This window comes from Trichosurus vulpecula, chromosome 7 (genome assembly GCF_011100635.1).
Source record: "Trichosurus vulpecula isolate mTriVul1 chromosome 7, mTriVul1.pri, whole genome shotgun sequence".
NCBI classification, from domain to species: domain Eukaryota; kingdom Metazoa; phylum Chordata; class Mammalia; order Diprotodontia; family Phalangeridae; genus Trichosurus; species Trichosurus vulpecula.
Genome location: NC_050579.1, coordinates 18,117,014 through 18,135,860, shown reverse-complemented (window position 1 = coordinate 18,135,860; position 18,847 = coordinate 18,117,014). Strand labels below are relative to the sequence as shown.

Genomic DNA, 18,847 nt, shown 5'->3' with positions numbered 1-18,847 from the left:
TCATGGATTGATCCAAAGAAGATGTCATTAATAAGGATAAATTTAAAGTTCTAGACTTGGGTCCAAAAAAGAAGCTTAACCAGTACAAGGAGAAAAGAAGGTCAAAGAGGAAAAGATCTGGGGATTTACACAGACTGGAGACTCAACACAAGAGAAGAGAAAGATCTGGAAACAAACAAACAAAAATCCCTGATGCTACGTCAGGCTGCTTAGTGGAAGCATCCCTGAAAGGGCAGGCTAAGACTCCATCTCGACTCTCCTGCTCAGGCCAATGCTGGAGGATGGTGTTGAGTTTTGGACCTGTCATTTTGGGAAAGAAAGGCCACCCACTGAAATGATAAGTCTTATCTTGTCCAGAAGACAGACCGTGACTGTGAGAGTACTGGAGAATATGCCATACACAGTTCTTTTAAGGGAACCAGAAAAATTGGATGTTTATGCAGAACCAGGAGAACATTGTACAAGGTAACAGCAACATTGTACGATGACCAGCTGTGAATGACTTAGCTTTTTTCTCAGCAACACAATGATCCAAGACAATTCTGAAGGACTTATGTTGAAAAATGCCATCCATCGCCAGAGAAAGAACTGATCGAGTCTGAATACAGATCGAAGCAGACTTTTGTCCACTTTATTTTCTGGGGGGTTTTTTGCCTTTGTTTTCTTTTACCATATGACTAATACAAAAATATATTTTGCATGACTACACATGTATAACCTATATCAAATTACTTGCCCTCTCAATGATGGAAATAGGGAGGGAGGAAGGGAGGGAGAGAATTTGGAATTTAAAATTTTAAAAATGAATATTAAAAATTGTTTTGGGGAAAACGTCAGGAGATACCAGAGAGAGGAAGAGAAGTAGAGAGGGGTTGAGTGAGGAGCAATGGAATTAAAAATAGAACCAAAGCCCCTACCCAAACGTATCAAAGACAACTTTAATAGGAGAGAAGTGAAAACCTAAAGATGAGGCATGATATGGTTGTGATGGCAGCCTTCAAATATCACAGAAACACAGAATTTCAGGCTTGGAATAGACTTCAGCACCCATTGAGTCCAATCTGCTCAAAAAATAGTCCTTTCTGATGCATAGCCAGGAAGTAGTATTTGCTTCAAGACTCCAGGGAGGGGGAGCCTGCTCCTCCCTGAGGCAGCACATTCCACTTTGGGACAGCTCCGTGGTTAGGAAATATTTCCTGACCTCAAGCCCAAATGTGCCTCTTTGCCATTCCCCATCCCCTTCTCTGAGTTCTAAACTCTGGGGCCAAACAGAACATGTCTAATTCCTTTCCCACAAATCAATCATTCAAATACTTTGAAGAAGGTTATCATATCCAGTTGGACAATGCTGCTTCCTTCCTTCCTCCCTTTCTTCCTCCCTCTCTTCTTTCCTTCCTCTGACCACATGGGAATCACGCACTTACATGTGGGTGCTCTGCCCAGAGGAAAGCAGCTTTCTGGAAATAGAGTTCTAAACCTGGAAAGACTTCTATGAACTGATGCTGAGCGAAGTGAGCAGAACCAGGAGAACACTGTACACAGGGACAACCACACTGTGTGATGACTGACTGACAGACTTAGCTCTTCTCAGCAATACAAGGACCTAAAACAACCCCAAAAGACTCATGACGGAAAATTCCATCCACATCCAGAGAAAGAAATATGGAGTCTGAATGCAGAACAAAGCACACTGTTTGCTCTCTTTTTTGTTTTGTTTTGTTTTCTTTTTCATGGTTCATAACTAATGCAAAAATATGTTTAATAAGAATGTATACGTAGAGCCTATATGAGACTTCATGCCATCTTGGGAACAGGGGAGGGGAGAGAGGAAGAGAAAATTTAAAACTTATGAAAGTGAATGTTGAAAACTAAAAAATAAACTAATTTTTTTTAAAAAAAGGAAAGAACATGGAAAAGAAGAAATGAAGGAAGGAAGGAAGGAAGGAAGGAAGGAAGGAAGGAAGGAAGGAAGGAAGGAAGGAAGGAAGGAAAGAAGGAAAGGAGGGAGGGAGGGAGGGAGGAAGGAAGAAAGAAACCTCTAGAAAAACCAGGCATTGGTAAGGTAGACTGGGATTCAATTGGAGCTATTTGAGTATGCCTTAAACCCAAATCACTTTGGCTCTCACTGGTTGGCCAATAATAGGTCTCAACCCAAACTTCTGTTGGTCATTGTTTGGCTTTTGATGGCTCAGAGTGAGTGTAAATAGCAATTGTTTCTGTCTGGCCAGAAACCCCAAGGGTGTTCCCCTCCCAGATTGATTTTTTTTTAATTGGTAAAAGAGGCTGTCTTTTGCCTCATTTCTTACCTAGCCTTAATCACTGAATGGGTGTTGCCTCATATAAACTGAAACCTAGGAAAGACCTTAGCTTAAAAAGACCAATGTCTCCCATTTCATCCAGGGCCACCTCCAATCACCCGATCTATATCTCGCCAATGGACCCAGATGGTTCTGGAGGAGAAAGACTGGTGACTTTGCACTGCCCTGCCTCATTTAAATCCAATTCGCTTGTAAGTCAAGAAATCACCTTCCTAAGGTCATTGAAAGATAACAACCACAACATATCCACCTCTACCCACTCTGAAACTTCTCCAACATGCTCAGTTCCTTCACCCAGTCCTCATATGACATGAACTGGGGGCACTTCACCCATATTTGGTGCCATCCTCTGGATATTCTTCAATTTCTCAATGTCCTTTTGAACATGACATGAGGTTCCAAGTGGAGTCTGACCATGGCAGCATCCATTGAGACTGTCACCTCCTTAATGACGAGGGGAAAAGAACTCATGTGTGTGATGACTGGGGAATGACTAAACCAACTATGCTTAATCAACAAGCACTGATTGTACCTACTTTTGTGCCTGTCACTACACTAACCTCTGAGAATATAAAGAAAAAGGGGGGAGGGGAGTCCCTACCCTCAAAGAATTTACATTCTAACAAGGAAGTGAACTGTTTATAAAAAAGTACAAACAAAGTGGATAGAAAGAGACTTTAGAGAAGAAGTTCCAACAGTTAGGGGGACCAGAAAGAGCTTCCTGAAAGAGATGGGGCATAGATAGAAGTGAAATATATTCCAGCCCTGGAGTCAGGAGGACCTAAGTTCAAATCCGGCCTCAGACACTTGACACATTTACTAGCTGTGTGACCTTGGGCAAGTCACTTGACCCCTTGCCTTCCCCCCTCAAAAAAAAAAAGAAATATATTAAGAAATCGAAGATTTTTGTGAAGTTAGGCAAAGTGAAGAAGGCAGAATCGAAAACAACAATATATACCCAGGTAATAGCAAGAAATCCCAAGAAGAAAATAATAAAAGACATTTGAACGCTGGCCCATCAAAAAATGAGGTGATCTTATTAGGACCTTTTTAAAGTTAGTGTATGATTTACTTAACTAGTGGTAAATTATGATGGGAGTAACTTGGTAGCACAGTGGATAGAGTACCAGGCCTGGTACCTGATTTCAAATCTAGCCTCAGACTCTTACTAGCTGTGTGATCCTGGGCAAGTCACTTTATCCTGTGTGCCTCAGTTTCCTCATCTGTAAAATGAGCTGGAGAAGGAAATGGCAAACTGCTCCAGTGTTTTTTGCCAAGAAAACCCCAAATTGGGATCACAAAATGTTGGACACAATTGGAAAATGACTAAAACAACAATAATAATAATGATGGTGGTGGCGGTTTTATGGACAACCATTTCCTCGATTCTTCTTTGTGGAAATAAATACATATGTTTGTTGAATAAAAAATATAATAAGAGGAACATGAGTATACACAATTCTCTCACATGTCTTGAATTTATGGTAGCAAACACCATCATTATTGCCACAAAGACATCTAATGCCCTAGGCCTTTGAAAATCTGCACATAATCTTGAATCTCCAATGATTAAAGGGGTCTGCAGGACTTGGGGATGGAAAGGGTCTAACAAATAACTGACTATTTGGAGTCTTTATCGTGTTTTCATCTCACGAATTATTAGGAAAGAGTATTTTAAACACTTATCAGAGGAGAAAACACCTTGCTTCATAAAATAAGGAATGGGTTGTGCTTCCACTTAGGGGCAAAGGATTTAATGTTTAAAAGGATAAAGTGGGAAAAAAATCAGCAGCCAGCATGCAACCACAGAGTGACTTGTTGATACTAATCTAATGTAGATTAGACACTCCTTCCCTGGGCCAGTCCAGATGTTTTCTCATCTTTCCCACATCCAGCATAAAACAGATACCCAAATCCATAATTCTCCCAACAGTGAGTCACTCAGGTGTTGGTAATTCACCATGGCCTTGCTGTAACATTATCCTTGGGCCCTCTGCCAGAGGACTGGTAAGTGGTCATGACAATAAATCATGTTTCCATTAAGTTTCCAAGTTTACAAAGCAGCCCTCTCCAAAGCACTTTGTGAGGTAAGGTATGGGAGGATTACTAGCCCCATTTGGCAAGAGAGAAGACCAAGGCTCAAAGAATTTATGTGACTCCCCCAAGGGCAGCCAGCTCCTAAAGAGCCCAAACCGGGATTCAGACCCAATGCTTCTATCTTCATATCATTAGGAAATCCTAGAACCACAGATACAGGGTTGGGCGGGACCTCAGAGGCCATCTAGTCCAAATTCCTAATTTCCAGGTGAGGAAACTGAGACCCAGAGATGTTAAGTGATCACCCAGGCCACACAACTTGGAAGTGTTTGAGGCAGAATTTGAACCCAAGATTTCCTGCCTCCAGGTCTCGTACTCAATCTGCTATTTTTATGCTGCCCACTCCAGGTTCCCATTACAGAAATCCAGCTTTGTACACAAAGCAAACCCATGTTACACAAAAACCATACAGTGACATAATCAATTTCCGTTGTGTTCACAAGCATCTACAAGCATTGATACTTAGAATCTGAATACAGTCCTATGACCTTAGGGTTCATTGAAAAGTGCTGTCTTTCCTTCACTAATCCTACTGCCTACAACTTACTCCATTATAGAGAGAGCCATTTTCTTCACAGTTCCTGGATCTCTGTCTTCACTTTCAAAGGAAGCAACTCTCAGCATGGTGTAGGTATTGGCCATCTTCTCTATAATGTCCTGTGAGACGTCTATAGGATAGCTGCAGACACAAAGGTTCGATTCGAAGTTTGTCGAGACACTCGGTTGCGTGGACTGCTCAAAATTCACCCATATATCGTCTACCATCTTGTTGGATGCCACGGGACATAATTTTCCAGTTGAGGCCCTCACCAATGCGTCATTCTTATGAATGGTTTGCTTCAACTCACACTGCTCTGTACAGATCTGAGAAGCATCTCCGTCCATGTTAGTGGCCACGTTTTCCAAAGGTTTCTTTACTTCTAATGCAGAGGGGCGTTGAAAAGCTGTTTCCGGATTTGGGATGGGTGATTTTACTTCAGACATAGTAGAAGCCGCTGAAGTAAGTATGGGTCTTGAAGGTAGTCCCTATTTAAGGTTCAAAAAGGAACATTGAATATAAGGTAAGAAAAAATAGGTGGAAATTAATTAACAGTTCTCTTAAAGACAAAGACTCTTTCAAAGCATCAAATGAAATTTGATTTGGGGATATCATTTGGCAGTTTTACGTCTGTATCTTATTACCAGTAAAACCCAAAGTAAAATACAATTTTAAGAGAATTTCAAGAATAGAATAACCTTAGTTGAACCTTTGCTCTTCCTTCTTTAGCAATGCATTGAAACCATCCAACTCAACCAGGGCCTCATCTCACTTCTGATGCAGCTGCCAAGCTGATTTCTCTCAAACACGAAGTAACCATGTCATCCCCAAGCTCAATGGGCACCATTGACTCCCCATTACCTCTAGGGTCAAATATAAATAATCCTTTCCTTGACATTTAAAGCCCCTCACACCTTCTCCTCCTGAGTCCATGCACCCTGAGAACCAGGTACTCTGGCTTATTAGCTCTTTCTCTGCACCCACAACACTAAATCTCCCGTCTTGGTGCCTTGCTACCCATGACGTCTGGAAAGCTCTGGCCCCTCCCTCACTCCTTCATCTGGCTTCCTTCAGGACTCACCTCTAATGCCCATGGTCTGCAGGAGGCCTTTCCCATCCCTTCCATTTCCAATGCCTTACCCTCTGACGTTACCTTCTTCCTAATCTGGGGGTAGCTTGTACGTACAGAATTATTTCCATGTTTTCTTCTCCAATGCAATACAAGCTCCTAAGGATAGTTTGTGCCTCCCTTTGCATCCCTACCCCTTAACCAAGGGCCCAACATATTAAATGGGTATTGACTGACTACTGACTGACTCCCTGCATGGCCTCTGCTCATCCTATCAGCTGTCTTGGTCTCCTTTTGCTCCCATATAAAATGAAGGGAACTCTAAGGTCCCTCCCATCCCTGGACCTGTGCTGCCACCCTAGAGTTCTGAAATGGCATCCCTTTCTGGTTACATCTCGATGGCCACTGGGGCTCCTTCTAGCCCCCGGTCTGACACCCTTAAGTCACTTAACCAACCTCTCCAGGCCTCAATGTCCCCATTTGTAAAATGAGGGGGATGGGCCTTCAAGGACCCTAGTCTGGTTCTTAAGCTCTCAGCCTGTGTTTACTATGGCTTCCATCATCAATAAACCATTCCAATATCTAATAACCTTAAAGTGTTTTTATAGCCACCCTCTAAATGTTTCTCGCTGCTTTTTAAAACCCATTTCCTCTTTTTCTGAGTATTTTAATAAAAGTTACTTTTTCTTGTTTTCCAAGAGATCTTCTATAAGTGAGAAAGTTAATTTGCATTCGTTAAAAATCCTTTAACCAAGGAAAATGTTTTCCTTTGAAATACACCCAGCAATGAAAGGAGGGACAAATTTACCACCAGCTGTAAAACAAAATAATCACCTTTGGTATTCAAATATTCTATGCATCTTTTTCATGCATTCCCATAACTCATTGAGTCTATTTACATATTAATATGGCATCAGTTAAGGGGGTCTTGAAGCACTCTGAGGAGCTCCACCCCTCCCCAGGGGCTCTGCTGACTGTTCTGTCTCCTAGTGAGGCTCTCTGGGCCTCAATGCCTTCATCTGTCAAAGGGGAACCTTGGACCCTATGGCCTCAGAGGTCTCCTGAGGCTCCTGGCCTCTGATCTTATGAGCCTAATTAACTTCCCCTTGCTGGGCCTCATTGAGAGCACTGGCCTAGATGGCTTCAAGATCGACAGTCCCATAATTCTAGGTCCCTTAACCTCCCTGGACTCCAGCTACTCATCTTTAAAATAAGGGCCAGGGGCTAGACAGCTTCTGACTCTATCTCAGTGAGCCAAGGCCGATCCCTTTAGATTCTGTATGATACACGGAGGGTTGAGCACAAGCAATGGGCTGGGTGGTACAGTGTTTAGAGAACTGAGTCTGGAATCAGAAAACCTGAGTTCAAATGCAGCCTCAGACACTGAGCTGCTGTGTGACCTTGGGCAAGTCAATGAACCATTCTACCTCTGTTTCCTCTTCTGTTAAATGGTGGTAATAAGGCAGCAACCCCCCAGGGTTGTTGTGAAGATAAAATGGGACAGTATTTGTAAGCACTTTGCAAACTTTAAAGCACTATTTTATCTATATTATAAATATATTGTTATATGTGCATTAATATGATTTAATTATGAGTTAACTGTAACAGGATAAGAACGGAAACTCTCCTTACAGGAAAATGAGCACTTAAAACGTGGGAGGAAAAACTGATCAAGGCCACTGACCGCCTGGCTGAGGTCTCTGCGACTTTGCCACTCTTGGTCAGTCATTTCAGCCCTGTCCGACTCTCCGTGACCCCGTCTGGGGTTTTCTTGGCAGAGATCGTGGCATGGTTTGGCCATTTCCTTCTCCAGCTCATTATACAGATGAGGAAACTGAGGCAGACAGAGTGAAGTGACTTGCCCAGGGTCACACAGCTAGGCAGTGTCCAACACCGCATTTGAACCCAGGAGGAAGGTGAATCTTCCTGGCTCCAAGCCCAGCGCTCTATACACCATGGCACCACCTGGCGGCCCCTCTTCAGCTATGAGAGTTGGATCAGGTTGCCCAGCCTCACCAGCTCTTTGATGTTCACAATGTGGGTGTGAGACATTCGCTGTATGTCAGTGAGTCTCCCATTAAATCCTAGGATCCTGACAACAATATTAATAATAATAGCTAGCATTTATACAGCGCTTTAAGGTTTGTAAAGTGTTTACAAGTCTCATCTCATTTTACACTCACAAGAACCCCGGGAGGGGGGGTGCTAATATTATCCTCATCGTACAGGTAAGAGAACTAAGGCTGAGAAAGGTTGAGTGACAGTGCCCAGGGTCATACAGCTAGTGAGTGTTTGAGGGATTCAAACTCAGCTCTTCCTGACCCCTGATATTCCTGGGAATGTTCCTGCCAAAGGATTACAATACTAAAGATATAAAACAAAAGTTGAAAAAATATCATAAAGCCTTTTTTCCGACTCTTAGTAATGAAGAGCAGGGGGTGCCTGAGGTACCACTGAACGAGCTGGTTCTAGAGATGGAGGGTGTGAGTTCAAACTCTACCTCTGCCGCATGCCCTCCATGGGCCAATCACTTCGCCCCTCCGGGTCTCATAAAATGAGTGACTGGACAGCCCCTTCCAAAAGTTCACAGGAGACTCACCTTGAGCTTGTCCAAGTTCCTCTCGGCGATGTTGGGCTTAAACATCTCCTTCGAATAGTAGAGAATGAAGCACATGCACAGGGGAGTGATCCCCTCGTCGGTGAACACGTTCACGTTGGCGCCGTTGTCCAGGAGGAGGTTGATGATGGCATTGTGGCAGTGAATCTGGGAGGGAGAGAGCCAAGGGCTCACCATCAAAGACGGATGACCATCCCTTACAGCCGCAGGAAGGGACCTCTCCATCCTCAGCGGGAAAATATGAATAATTAAAATAATGATAATAGCTGGCATTTATATAGCGCTTACTACGTGCCAGGCTCCGCGCCAAGTGCGTTAATATGCGGTCTCATTTTATCCTTACAACAACTCTGGAAGTGGGTGCTGTTACTAGCTCCATTTTACAGATGAAGAAACTGAGGCAGGCAGAGGTGAAGTCATTTTAAAAGGAAAGGTACTAACAACTGGTCAAAAATTAAGACTATGGGCATGCTATTAATAAACAGCCAGCATTACGCAGAGGTCAGTGCTCTAATGGAAAGGGCTTTAGACTGGAGTCAGAAGAACTGGGCCTCCAAGACCACCTTCTTCGCTGTGTGACCCTGAGCTGATGGCCACACTCCCTGGCCTTGGCTACCACAGCTGATAATTAAGTACCTTGGAACCAGGTGGTTTCCAGGGTCCCTTCTAGGTCTAAAAGATCATCGGGAGATCATTTCAGTAAAGCATTTTGCAAACCCCAAGGTACAGTATGAAAGCTAACTACTGCTATTATATGATATTTATTATTATAGCAACTTGTTTGAATTTGTTTAATTAATAACTTGGGAGCGGTTAGGTGACACTGTGGATAGAGCACTGGGCCTGGAGTCAGGAAGACTCATCTTCCTGAGTTCAAGTCTGGTCTCAGACGCTTACTAGCTGTGAGACCCTGGGCAAGTCACTTTACCCTGTTGGCCTCAGCTTCCTCATCTGTAAATTGAGCTAGAAAAGGAAAGAGCAAACTGCTCCAATGTTTTTGACGAGAAAACCCCAAATGGAGTCACAAACTTAGACGCAACTGAAATGACTGAACGACAAAATTAATAATTCATTTATAATAATTGATGAGATATCTGTAAAGTATTTTGTAAACCTTAAAGTGCTACAGAAATGCTGTTACCTTTATGTAAAGGTTCTAATTTTAATAAGATTTCTGTAAACTCATTATTTATTTAGAATAGTCAATGAGATGTTTGTAAAGTATTTGCAAACCTTTAATGTTCTATATAAATGCTATTATCATTATGCAGTGGTTATAATTACAGTAACACAATTTATATAAATTTGTTTATTATTTAGAATAGTCAATGAGATGTCCGTAAAGCACTTTGCAAGCCTTAAAACACTATAGAAATATTATTATGTCATTTACTCATTTTTCTGGCCAGTCATTCAGTACTATCCGACTCTTCACGACCCTGTGGACCATAGCATGGCAAGGCTGTCCGTGAGGTTCTCCTGGCAAGGACACTGGAGGGGTTTAAGTGGATTAAGGCAAACAGAGGTTAAGTGACTTGCCCAGGGGCACACAGCTAGCAAGTGTCTGAGGTCACATTTGAACTCAGGGCTCTATCCACTGTGCCACCAAATGCCTCCGTAATTTATTCATATGAACTAATTAATAATCTATTTATAATGATCAATGAGATATTTATAAAATGCTTTGCATAGCTTAAAACACTATGGAAATGTTATTATATGTTATTTAATCTCACATTATTCCTTTGTATTAACTAGTTTAATTGGGAGTTTATTTACAATACCCAATAAGGTATTTGTAAAGCATTCTGCAAACAAAGTGCTATATATTATGTTATCTGTCTTATTCTTGCTATCTTTATTCCTTATTATTATGATCGCTATTACAGTCTATTTCATTTGATCCTAAAAACAGCCCTACAAGGTAGCTGCTATTATTGTCCCCCTTTACAGACGAGGAAACTGAGGCAGAGAGTGACATTGCCAGGATCACGCAGCAAATAAATGTCTGAGGCAATATTTGAACTTGGGTCTTCTTAACTCCAAGTCCAATGTTCTAACCATTATACCACCAAGGCACCTCGTTTGTGGCCCTTCCACTCTATTTTATAGTATGACCAAAAAAATATCTAATTTGATTATCCTTCTTCATCTTTAGATTACCACAACAGCCTCCTAATTAGTGTGGGCAGCTAGCTGGCTCAGGGGATAGAGTGCTGATCCTGGAGTCAGAAGGACCTGAGTTCAAATTCATCCTCAGACGCTTACTAGTTGTGTGACCCTGAGCAAGTCACTTTACCCTGTGGGCCTCAGTTTCCTCATCTGTAAAATGAGCTGGAGAAGAAAATGGCAAACCCCTCCAGTATCTCTGCCAAGAAAACCCCAAATGGGATCATAGAAGAGTCAGACATGACTGAAATGACTGAACGACAACCTAATGAGCATCCCTACCTCGGGTCTCTCTCCCCCTTCTTCAATCTACTGTCCACACAGCGGCCAAAATGAGCTTCCTAAAGCACAGGTCAGACCATGTCCCTCCAATACTCAATACACTCTCGTAGCTCCCTATTACCTGTCATCCACAGGGGTTTTTAACCGAGGGCCTGTCAATTTAAAAAACATCTGTTCTGGTAACTATATTTCCATATAATCGGCCTCCTTTGTGATCTAAGCTATTTTATTTTATGTACTTGAAAACTCAGTTCTGAGAAGGAGTGCAGAGGCTTCACCAGGTGTCCCAGGCACAAAAAAGGTGGAGAATTCTTGCTCTTGGCTCAGATACAAACTCCTGTTTAGCGTTTAAAGCCTTTTGCACCCTGGCTCCATCAAGCCTTATTGGACATTCCACCCCATCCCACCCTCTGCAGTCCAACTAGCCCTCCCTTCCTGCCATCCCTCATAAGTGACATTCCATTCCCAAGCCTTTTCCTTGGCTGTCTCCTCTGCCTCCTGCCCCCCATACCTGGAATGCAGTCCCTGTTTGGTTGGCTGCACTGGATTTTTGATGTGGGGGCTGGGTTTGGTTTTGTTTGTTATGTTTTTGGACTAGACCTATGATTTCATTTGTCTAAAGCAGAACTGTCAAACACCGGGTGCTCAGAGTGCAGCCTGAACCAGATTAAAATATACAATTATCCCTTCCATGTTGCAACTTTCCCCATCACAGTTTTGATATATCACAGGTCAGCCTAAGAAATTAAATGGGAATTTGGGAGAGAGTTTTGAGGAAGCTGCAGATATGTGAAGGCCAGCAGACTCCACAGGAAAAGTTTAGAAACTCAGAAATGCATAAAACATGTATAGTATTGTATACAATAAACACATTTTATCTTTTAATACCATAATAAGTCAGATTTCTTCTCTAGGAAAAAGGGGGGAGGCCTAAAAAATTTTACACAGATTTTCTAGATCAAGGGGGCATCACATTCCTAATCCCCACAATGTAGAAGGGATAACTGTAATTAGTAAACAGTTAACAAAATAAATAGAAATAAAATAAAACATAGCTAATATTACATTTTAAACCCAAGTCAATATTTGACCTTCACAGCCTTCATTTCTGTTTAGTTTGACACCATTGGTCTAAGGAATTCCAACTCCCAATGTGGATGGACACCTGGTCCACAAATTAGTGTTAGTTCTATGGGGCACTGCTTTTTTGTTTGTTTGATGGCTGGTTGGTTTGGGGGTTGGGTTTTTTTTTTGTTCATTAGGACTGGATCTACGATTTCATTTGTCTGAGGAACCCTCAATGAGGCAACACCACCCACCAATGAAGATGGGCACTGGCTCTGTGCGCATCCCTGAGCTGCCCAGGGCACTAAGTTAAGTGAACCCATAGTTACACTGGCCAGTGGTGACCAAGGCAGGGGGCTTCCTGGCTGCCAGGCTGGCTCTCTATCCCCCATGACACAACAACCTACAAAGCAGCTATCCGCACCCCCAAGCCCCCAGACTGCCTCTGGCCAACACCATGGACTCTTCTTCATTTAACGGGCTCTGTTTTTTACATCAAGGAAATTTCCCACTTGTCTTACAGTCGCTCCAGCCAGCGCAGTGAATCCCTTGCCATCCCCTACATCAGCCAGCGCCAGATCATCACGGAGAATCTCGTAGACGCGGTCATATTCTCCTTTCTCAGCCTTCATGATCAGCTCCTTGGCAAATCGTTCTTTGGGACCTCGGTGGCCAAAGTTACTTCGGTTTCCATTCATGATATCATTAATACTAGGGCTGAATGGAGACTGACTGTGCCTGATTCAAGGGAGGAAAAAAGAGTAGTCTTTAATTCAAGCCACTCAGGCCTCCTCGTTTTTTTTTCTTACCAGACCTGTGAGTCCACTGAGGAGACAACTGCCAGTGAGGAAACCACCACCTCCCCATCAATGCAGATCAATACCTGTTTGGCAATTTACAGTCTTAAAGTGTGGCTTGGAGAGAGCACCAGGGCCCTGAGAGGTGATTAGCTCACTCAGAGTCACACAGCCAGGATGTGTAAGGGAAGGGACTTGGAATCAGCTCCCCAGACTCCAAGACAAGGTCTCTAGTTACTAATCCAGACTGCTTCTCTGTCCTCCTAATATTTATTGCTGGTGGGGGAAAGGCTGCAAGAGACTTCTTAGGATCATAGAGTTAGAGATGGAATGGGCCTTTGAGGTCATCTGGTACAAATTCTCCAGATTACAGAGGAGGAAACTGAGTCTCAGAGAGGTTAAGTAAATTGTCTACAATCACACAGGTAAAAACTGGTAAAGCTGGGTTTGGAAACCAAGTCCCTGGGTTTCCAAATCCAGCCCTCTTTCCCTTCTTCTGTTTTTCTTCATCTATGGAAGAAGAATGAAAAAAAAAACCTACACATTTAATGGGTAAACAGGCTGACCTCTATCTGAATCTGAAGAACCTGAGTTCAAATCCTGCCTCTCACTGTGTGACCCTGGAAAAGTCATTCAATGTCCTGGGTCTCCGAGCGCCTCTCCAAGACTATCTGTATTGGAAGAGCAAGTTCCCTGCCTGAAACATCCCAACATCAGGGAAATCTCAGACCAGGAGCAAATAACACAGAGGCCTCCACAGTGCCCTCCACTTCCTTTCCTTTTCCTTTTTGCCTTTTCAGAGCAGGTCCTGTTTTAGTGTAAGACTCCATGCATTGCTCTCCATGACATTATATTTTCTTTTATTTCTCAGCTCTTTTAGTCTTGACAATTTTAATCCCCAGGTGATGAACTAACAAACTCACTTTCTCCTTTTCTCTCTCTCTCTCTCTCTCTCTCTCTCTCTCTCTCTCTCTCTCTCTCTCTCTCTCTCTCTCTTTCTCTCTCTCTTTCTCTCCCCCTCCCTCCATCCCTTCCCTCCCTCCCTCCTCCTTCCCTCGCTCTCTCCCTTCCTCCTTTTTCCCCTCCTAGAATATTTTCCAATTTTTAAAAAAATCCTGTACAGCAAATTCTAGCCCCCATTGCAATACTCTATATAATGCTTGGACATGTTATACACTAAATGCAGTCTACATTTTTATATGTGACTTCTGCTTTTTTCTCCCACTCACACCTTTTTCTGTCTCCCTCCTACCCCCACTTATCCATCTTTTACCCCAAAGATTATCCCACGGTTAGTGGCAGGCAGAAACAATTTGTTTCTAAAAGTGTTCACCAATGACAAACAAGGGCAGCCAGATGGCACAGTAGATAGAGCGCCAGGCCTGGAGTCAGGAAGACCTGAGTTCAAATCCAGCCTCAGACACTTGCTAGCTGTGTGACCCTGGACAAGTCAATTCATCCTGTTTGCCTCAGTTTCCTCATCTGTAAAACAAGCTGGAGAAGGTGATGGCAAACCAATCCAGTATCTCTGCCAAGAAAACCCCAAATGATATCACCAAGAGCTGCACATGACTAAAAAGACTGAACAACAGTGACAAACGTACATTTTAAATGAGGAGTTCTCTGAGGCTGAGAAGATATCGTACACACTGTCAGCCTCAGTTGACATGTTGGCTGGTTGTCATGGACCACTTCTCTCTCCCTCTTGCTCTCGCTCTCTCAGAATCTTTTTTATTTTTTGTCATAGGGGATGGCTCGTTGGGTAGGGAAGGGGAAGAATATATTTGAAAATCGAAGTGATAAAAAAGAAAAGCAAACTTTTTTGAAGAAAATAAAATGAAAGTGAGGTGGCTGACAGATTGCAAAAACCTATATGGCTGAAAGGACTATGGACCTAGAACGAGAAGGAAACTCAGAAGCCATCTATCTAGCAGAGGCCCATGACCTGCCTAATTACCCAGGTATGAAGTGGCACAGCCTGAACCAAGATGCTCTTTCCACTGGTCCCCATCACCTCCCTAAAGGAACCGTTAGAGAAAGAATCATATAGAAGGGACCCCCACGACCCTTCAAAACTAACCCTTCACAAAAAACTGGGCAAGGAAGGAGGAGTGACACAGCTAGTTACCTGAATCTGCAAGCATGCTTTTGTATTTTAAGCATCAAAGAAGTCTGGTTTACAACAAACCAAGGTTCATCATCGTCATCAAAGATTGGAAACTTAGGCACCAAAAAATAGAAATCAAAGTCTTTTTTGCTTGATGCAGTCATGGGCAGATGCTCATTGTCGGTGGAGTAAACGTACATTTCTGGTGGCAAAGTTAAATCGTCGTTTAACAGCAGCTTCTTGTAATCATAAAAAAAGGGGTCCTGCTCCTCATCCAGGTCCCACTTTGCCAGCTCCTTTTCAGAAAGACACATTTCCACAGAATCAAAACAAAGAAAGGGGATGTACTCTGGATAATCAAAAATGGTGAAAGTGCCAGGGACTTCAGTACACAATTTAATTATGTGTTCCCGGAACCACCATCCAACGTCCTGACAGCCTTCTGCATACGACTCTATTCCTGGTCCGAATCGTTCATCAGCCCTGTATAATCCCTTTAGAAAAAGTATTGAATGGAATAAGAGGAAAACACATTAGGGGAATCAATGGACTCAAACACAGCAAGTCTGGTTTCTTTAATAAAAAGAGTGAAATAAATCTAAGTACCAAAATGTGGTACCACCGGCAGTGGCCACAGGACTTTATTTACCCCTGTCAGCACTGAAGATGGACTATACAAAGAGTACTTTCATGAGGATGCTTCAGATCCCGGAGCACAGCTCCATCCCAGAATTTTCTCCTCCTCGTTATTCTATAACTGTCATTTGTAGCAGATTCTGAAAATACCTCCCTGGAAGGTCTTAAGAGCCTTCATGGCTGCCCTTGCTGGCCCATCTCAGGCTCTGTGGACTCTAGTTCCAAAGGATCAGAGCTCTCGAGGTGTGAGAAGACCCTCCAATGCTCTTATTTTACAGATGCGTTCATGTCCCTTGACCGGGAATGAGGGCCCCAAGTATGAGGGCCTCCTTCTCTGGCCCATTAGAACTCCCCGCCCCATTTCAGCAGCCAACACCAGAGCTGGACCTTTAAACCAGTCACGACCTCTCTGAGCCTATCTTCTTATCTGTGAAATGGGACACAGAGTGATTACAAAATCAAATCCAGTGTTCTTTCTACTGCACCATTCTCTCTTTCTTCCTTCCCTCTCAGGCGCTAGGCCAGACAATACTGGTAGAGTCAGGCGCTTCAGGACAGGCCTCCAAGCTGGAAAAGGAAGGGGAGGGAGGAAGGGAAGGCAGTGCAACCTTTGCCTCCCAACCTTCCCCAATTATTTCTACAGCCTGAAAGAGTTCCCATCTCAGCACCATCACCAATAGACAGACACACACAGACACAGTGACATAGCTATTTGGCAAAGGAAAGGAAGGAAAGGAAAATCCTTCCTTGCACCCAAGTACTGCCCTGCTCCCCTCCCTGCCTCTCCACCTGACAACTATGGGTTTGGACCAGGCAGACTCCAAGCTCCCCACACTCCTGAGCCGTCTAGGACCACAGGTCTATCTATCATACACAACCAGCTTATTGTGGATAAGTGCATTAGTATCCCACTTTGAAGTGTATGTGTGAATGTGTGTATATGTGTGTATATGTGTGCGTGCGTGCGTGTGTGTGTGTGTGTGTGTGTATGTGTGTGTGTGTGTTAATGATGATGGAAAGCAGCGTGAGATTGGGGGGGTGGTCATAGGATCATAGCTTTAGAGCTTTAGAGCTGGAAGGGTCCTCAGAGGTCATTGAGTTTAAATCCCTCATTTTACAGATAAGAACAGTGAGGCATGGAGAGGTTAAGTGATTTATTGAAAGTCACTTATCCAGTAAGTGCCAAGGACAGATGCTGAATTTAGGTGGTGCAGTGGATAGAGCACTGGGCCTAGAGTCAGGACGACTTATCTTCCCAAGTTTAAATCTGGCTGTAGACACTCATAAATTGTGTGACCCTGGGCAAGTCACTTCACCCTGTTTGCCTCAGTTTCCTCATTTATAAAATGAACTGGAGAAGGAAATGGCAAATCAGTCCAGCATATCTGCTAAGAAAACCCTAAATGGGGTCATGAAGAGTCAGATAAGACTGAAATGGCTGAACAACAACAGACTCCAAGTCCAGTGGTCTCTCTGTGGGGTAAGAAAGAGGGGGGTTGAGGGACAGCAGGAAGTGACTGAATGACAACAGTCTTTTGCCTTTCTTTGTATCCCCAGTGCTCAGCACAGTGCCTAGCACACAGTAGGTGTTTAATACATACTTATTGACTAAATGATTAAAGCACTTAGCATGGTGCCTGGAACACAGTAGGTGCCTTACTGTAGACGCTTACTGACTGACTGACTAAAGCACTTAATAGGTGCCTGGCACATAGTAGGTGCTTAATAATACTTTTCCCCTTCCTTTCCTTTCCCTTTGACAATTATACATTCAGAATACTTTACATCCACAGTACAGTGCTTTGATTACAATTGCTCTAAATGTCTCTTGTAAGCTAGTCCATGAACCTAACTGCCAAAGATTAGGTTGTTTTCTTTGGAAGAACCTATTCTAAGCTAACAAAGAAGCTTTTTGCTTTCCTTATACAGCCTGCCCGTAATCTGAGAACACTGGAAAAGCCAAATAATGGTTACTGTTGGGAATGGGACTATTAGTCATAATATTAATGCCTCAACTGTGAATAATCAGGTTCAGAAACCAGTTGCATTAATACGGCGAGTTACAGCTGCGACGTGCGTCATCGCTTACAAGTCAACGGTACTGAAATGAGGAAGATATTTTAAGTAATAACGTGGGAGAGACACTATGCCTAGGAGATCAATTACTTTACTTGATATTAAATATTAAAACAAATACTTTACTCTTATTATCAACCTCTTTTGATGAGAAAATCAAAAGTCTTTTAATCTAATCATAAAATATATCATGTAAGTTCAACTTACTTCCTTAAAAATGATCCAGACCAACCTAGTCTTTTCAGAAAGTATACAGGTTAATGACCCCCCACCATGAGACGGGAGATTGCACAAACCTGGAAGATCTGAGTTAGAATCTGGCTTTGGCCACTAGCTATATGACCCTGAGCAAGTCTCTTAAACTGCCTGCCTCAGTTTCTGAATCTGGAAAATGGGGATAAAAAGAGCATTTCCTTCCCAGGGTTGTTGTGAGGATCAAATGAGACCAAATTTGTAAAGCACTTTGCAAATCCTAAAGCACTATGTAAATGCTAGCTCTCATCATCATCATCATCATCATATTATTATTATTATTATCATTATATTTAGAGAAGCAGCCAGAAGACGGGTATGAGACACGACATATATAGTCAGCCTTGTTTGATGCGCTGGTTAGTTCTGCTCAACACTTTTTTTCTTTTTCTTTTTCTTTTTCCTCTTTATTTATAGCTTTCTCGGGGAAGGGGGAGAGGAGTATATATTGGGAAATACGAGAATAATAAAACGTAGTAAGAAAGAATGTAAGTATGAAAGTTCAAAGTAAGATCCTAGCAATCTGCAAATATGTTTATGAAATCCTCATTCTCCGGTAATACTAAAAAATCCCCCTCTTTGGAACAGAAAATTATCATGTGTAGGCATTTCACATCTCAAGAGACACTGACATCACAACTCAATCATATCACCTGATAATTGATTCCACATGTATCAGCTCTCCAGAGAAAGAAAATTGCCCATTATCTGGTAGGAGAAATCACGGCGTCCCTCCATCTGTAGGCTTCTCAGTTGTTGATTTGTTAATAACCTCTCCTCTTATCATTCCAAGCCTCAAATTCTCAGCCAACTCACAAAATCTG

At 42.8% G+C, this 18,847-nt stretch overlaps 1 protein-coding gene across 1 annotated transcript in view; it reads right to left on the bottom strand.

Moving 5' to 3' along the window:
- The window catches only part of ANKMY1 (ankyrin repeat and MYND domain containing 1), a 126,142-nt gene that overhangs the window by 81,953 nt on the left and 25,342 nt on the right, over positions 1-18,847 (bottom strand). Inside the window, exons 4-7 of the mRNA XM_036768048.1 lie at positions 15,081-15,553; positions 12,677-12,893; positions 8,622-8,786; positions 4,963-5,441 (exon numbers count right to left, since the gene is read on the bottom strand). Of these exons, the coding sequence (XP_036623943.1) occupies positions 4,963-5,441; positions 8,622-8,786; positions 12,677-12,893; positions 15,081-15,553 (1,334 nt within the window). The remainder of the gene's footprint in view (positions 1-4,962; positions 5,442-8,621; positions 8,787-12,676; positions 12,894-15,080; positions 15,554-18,847) is intronic.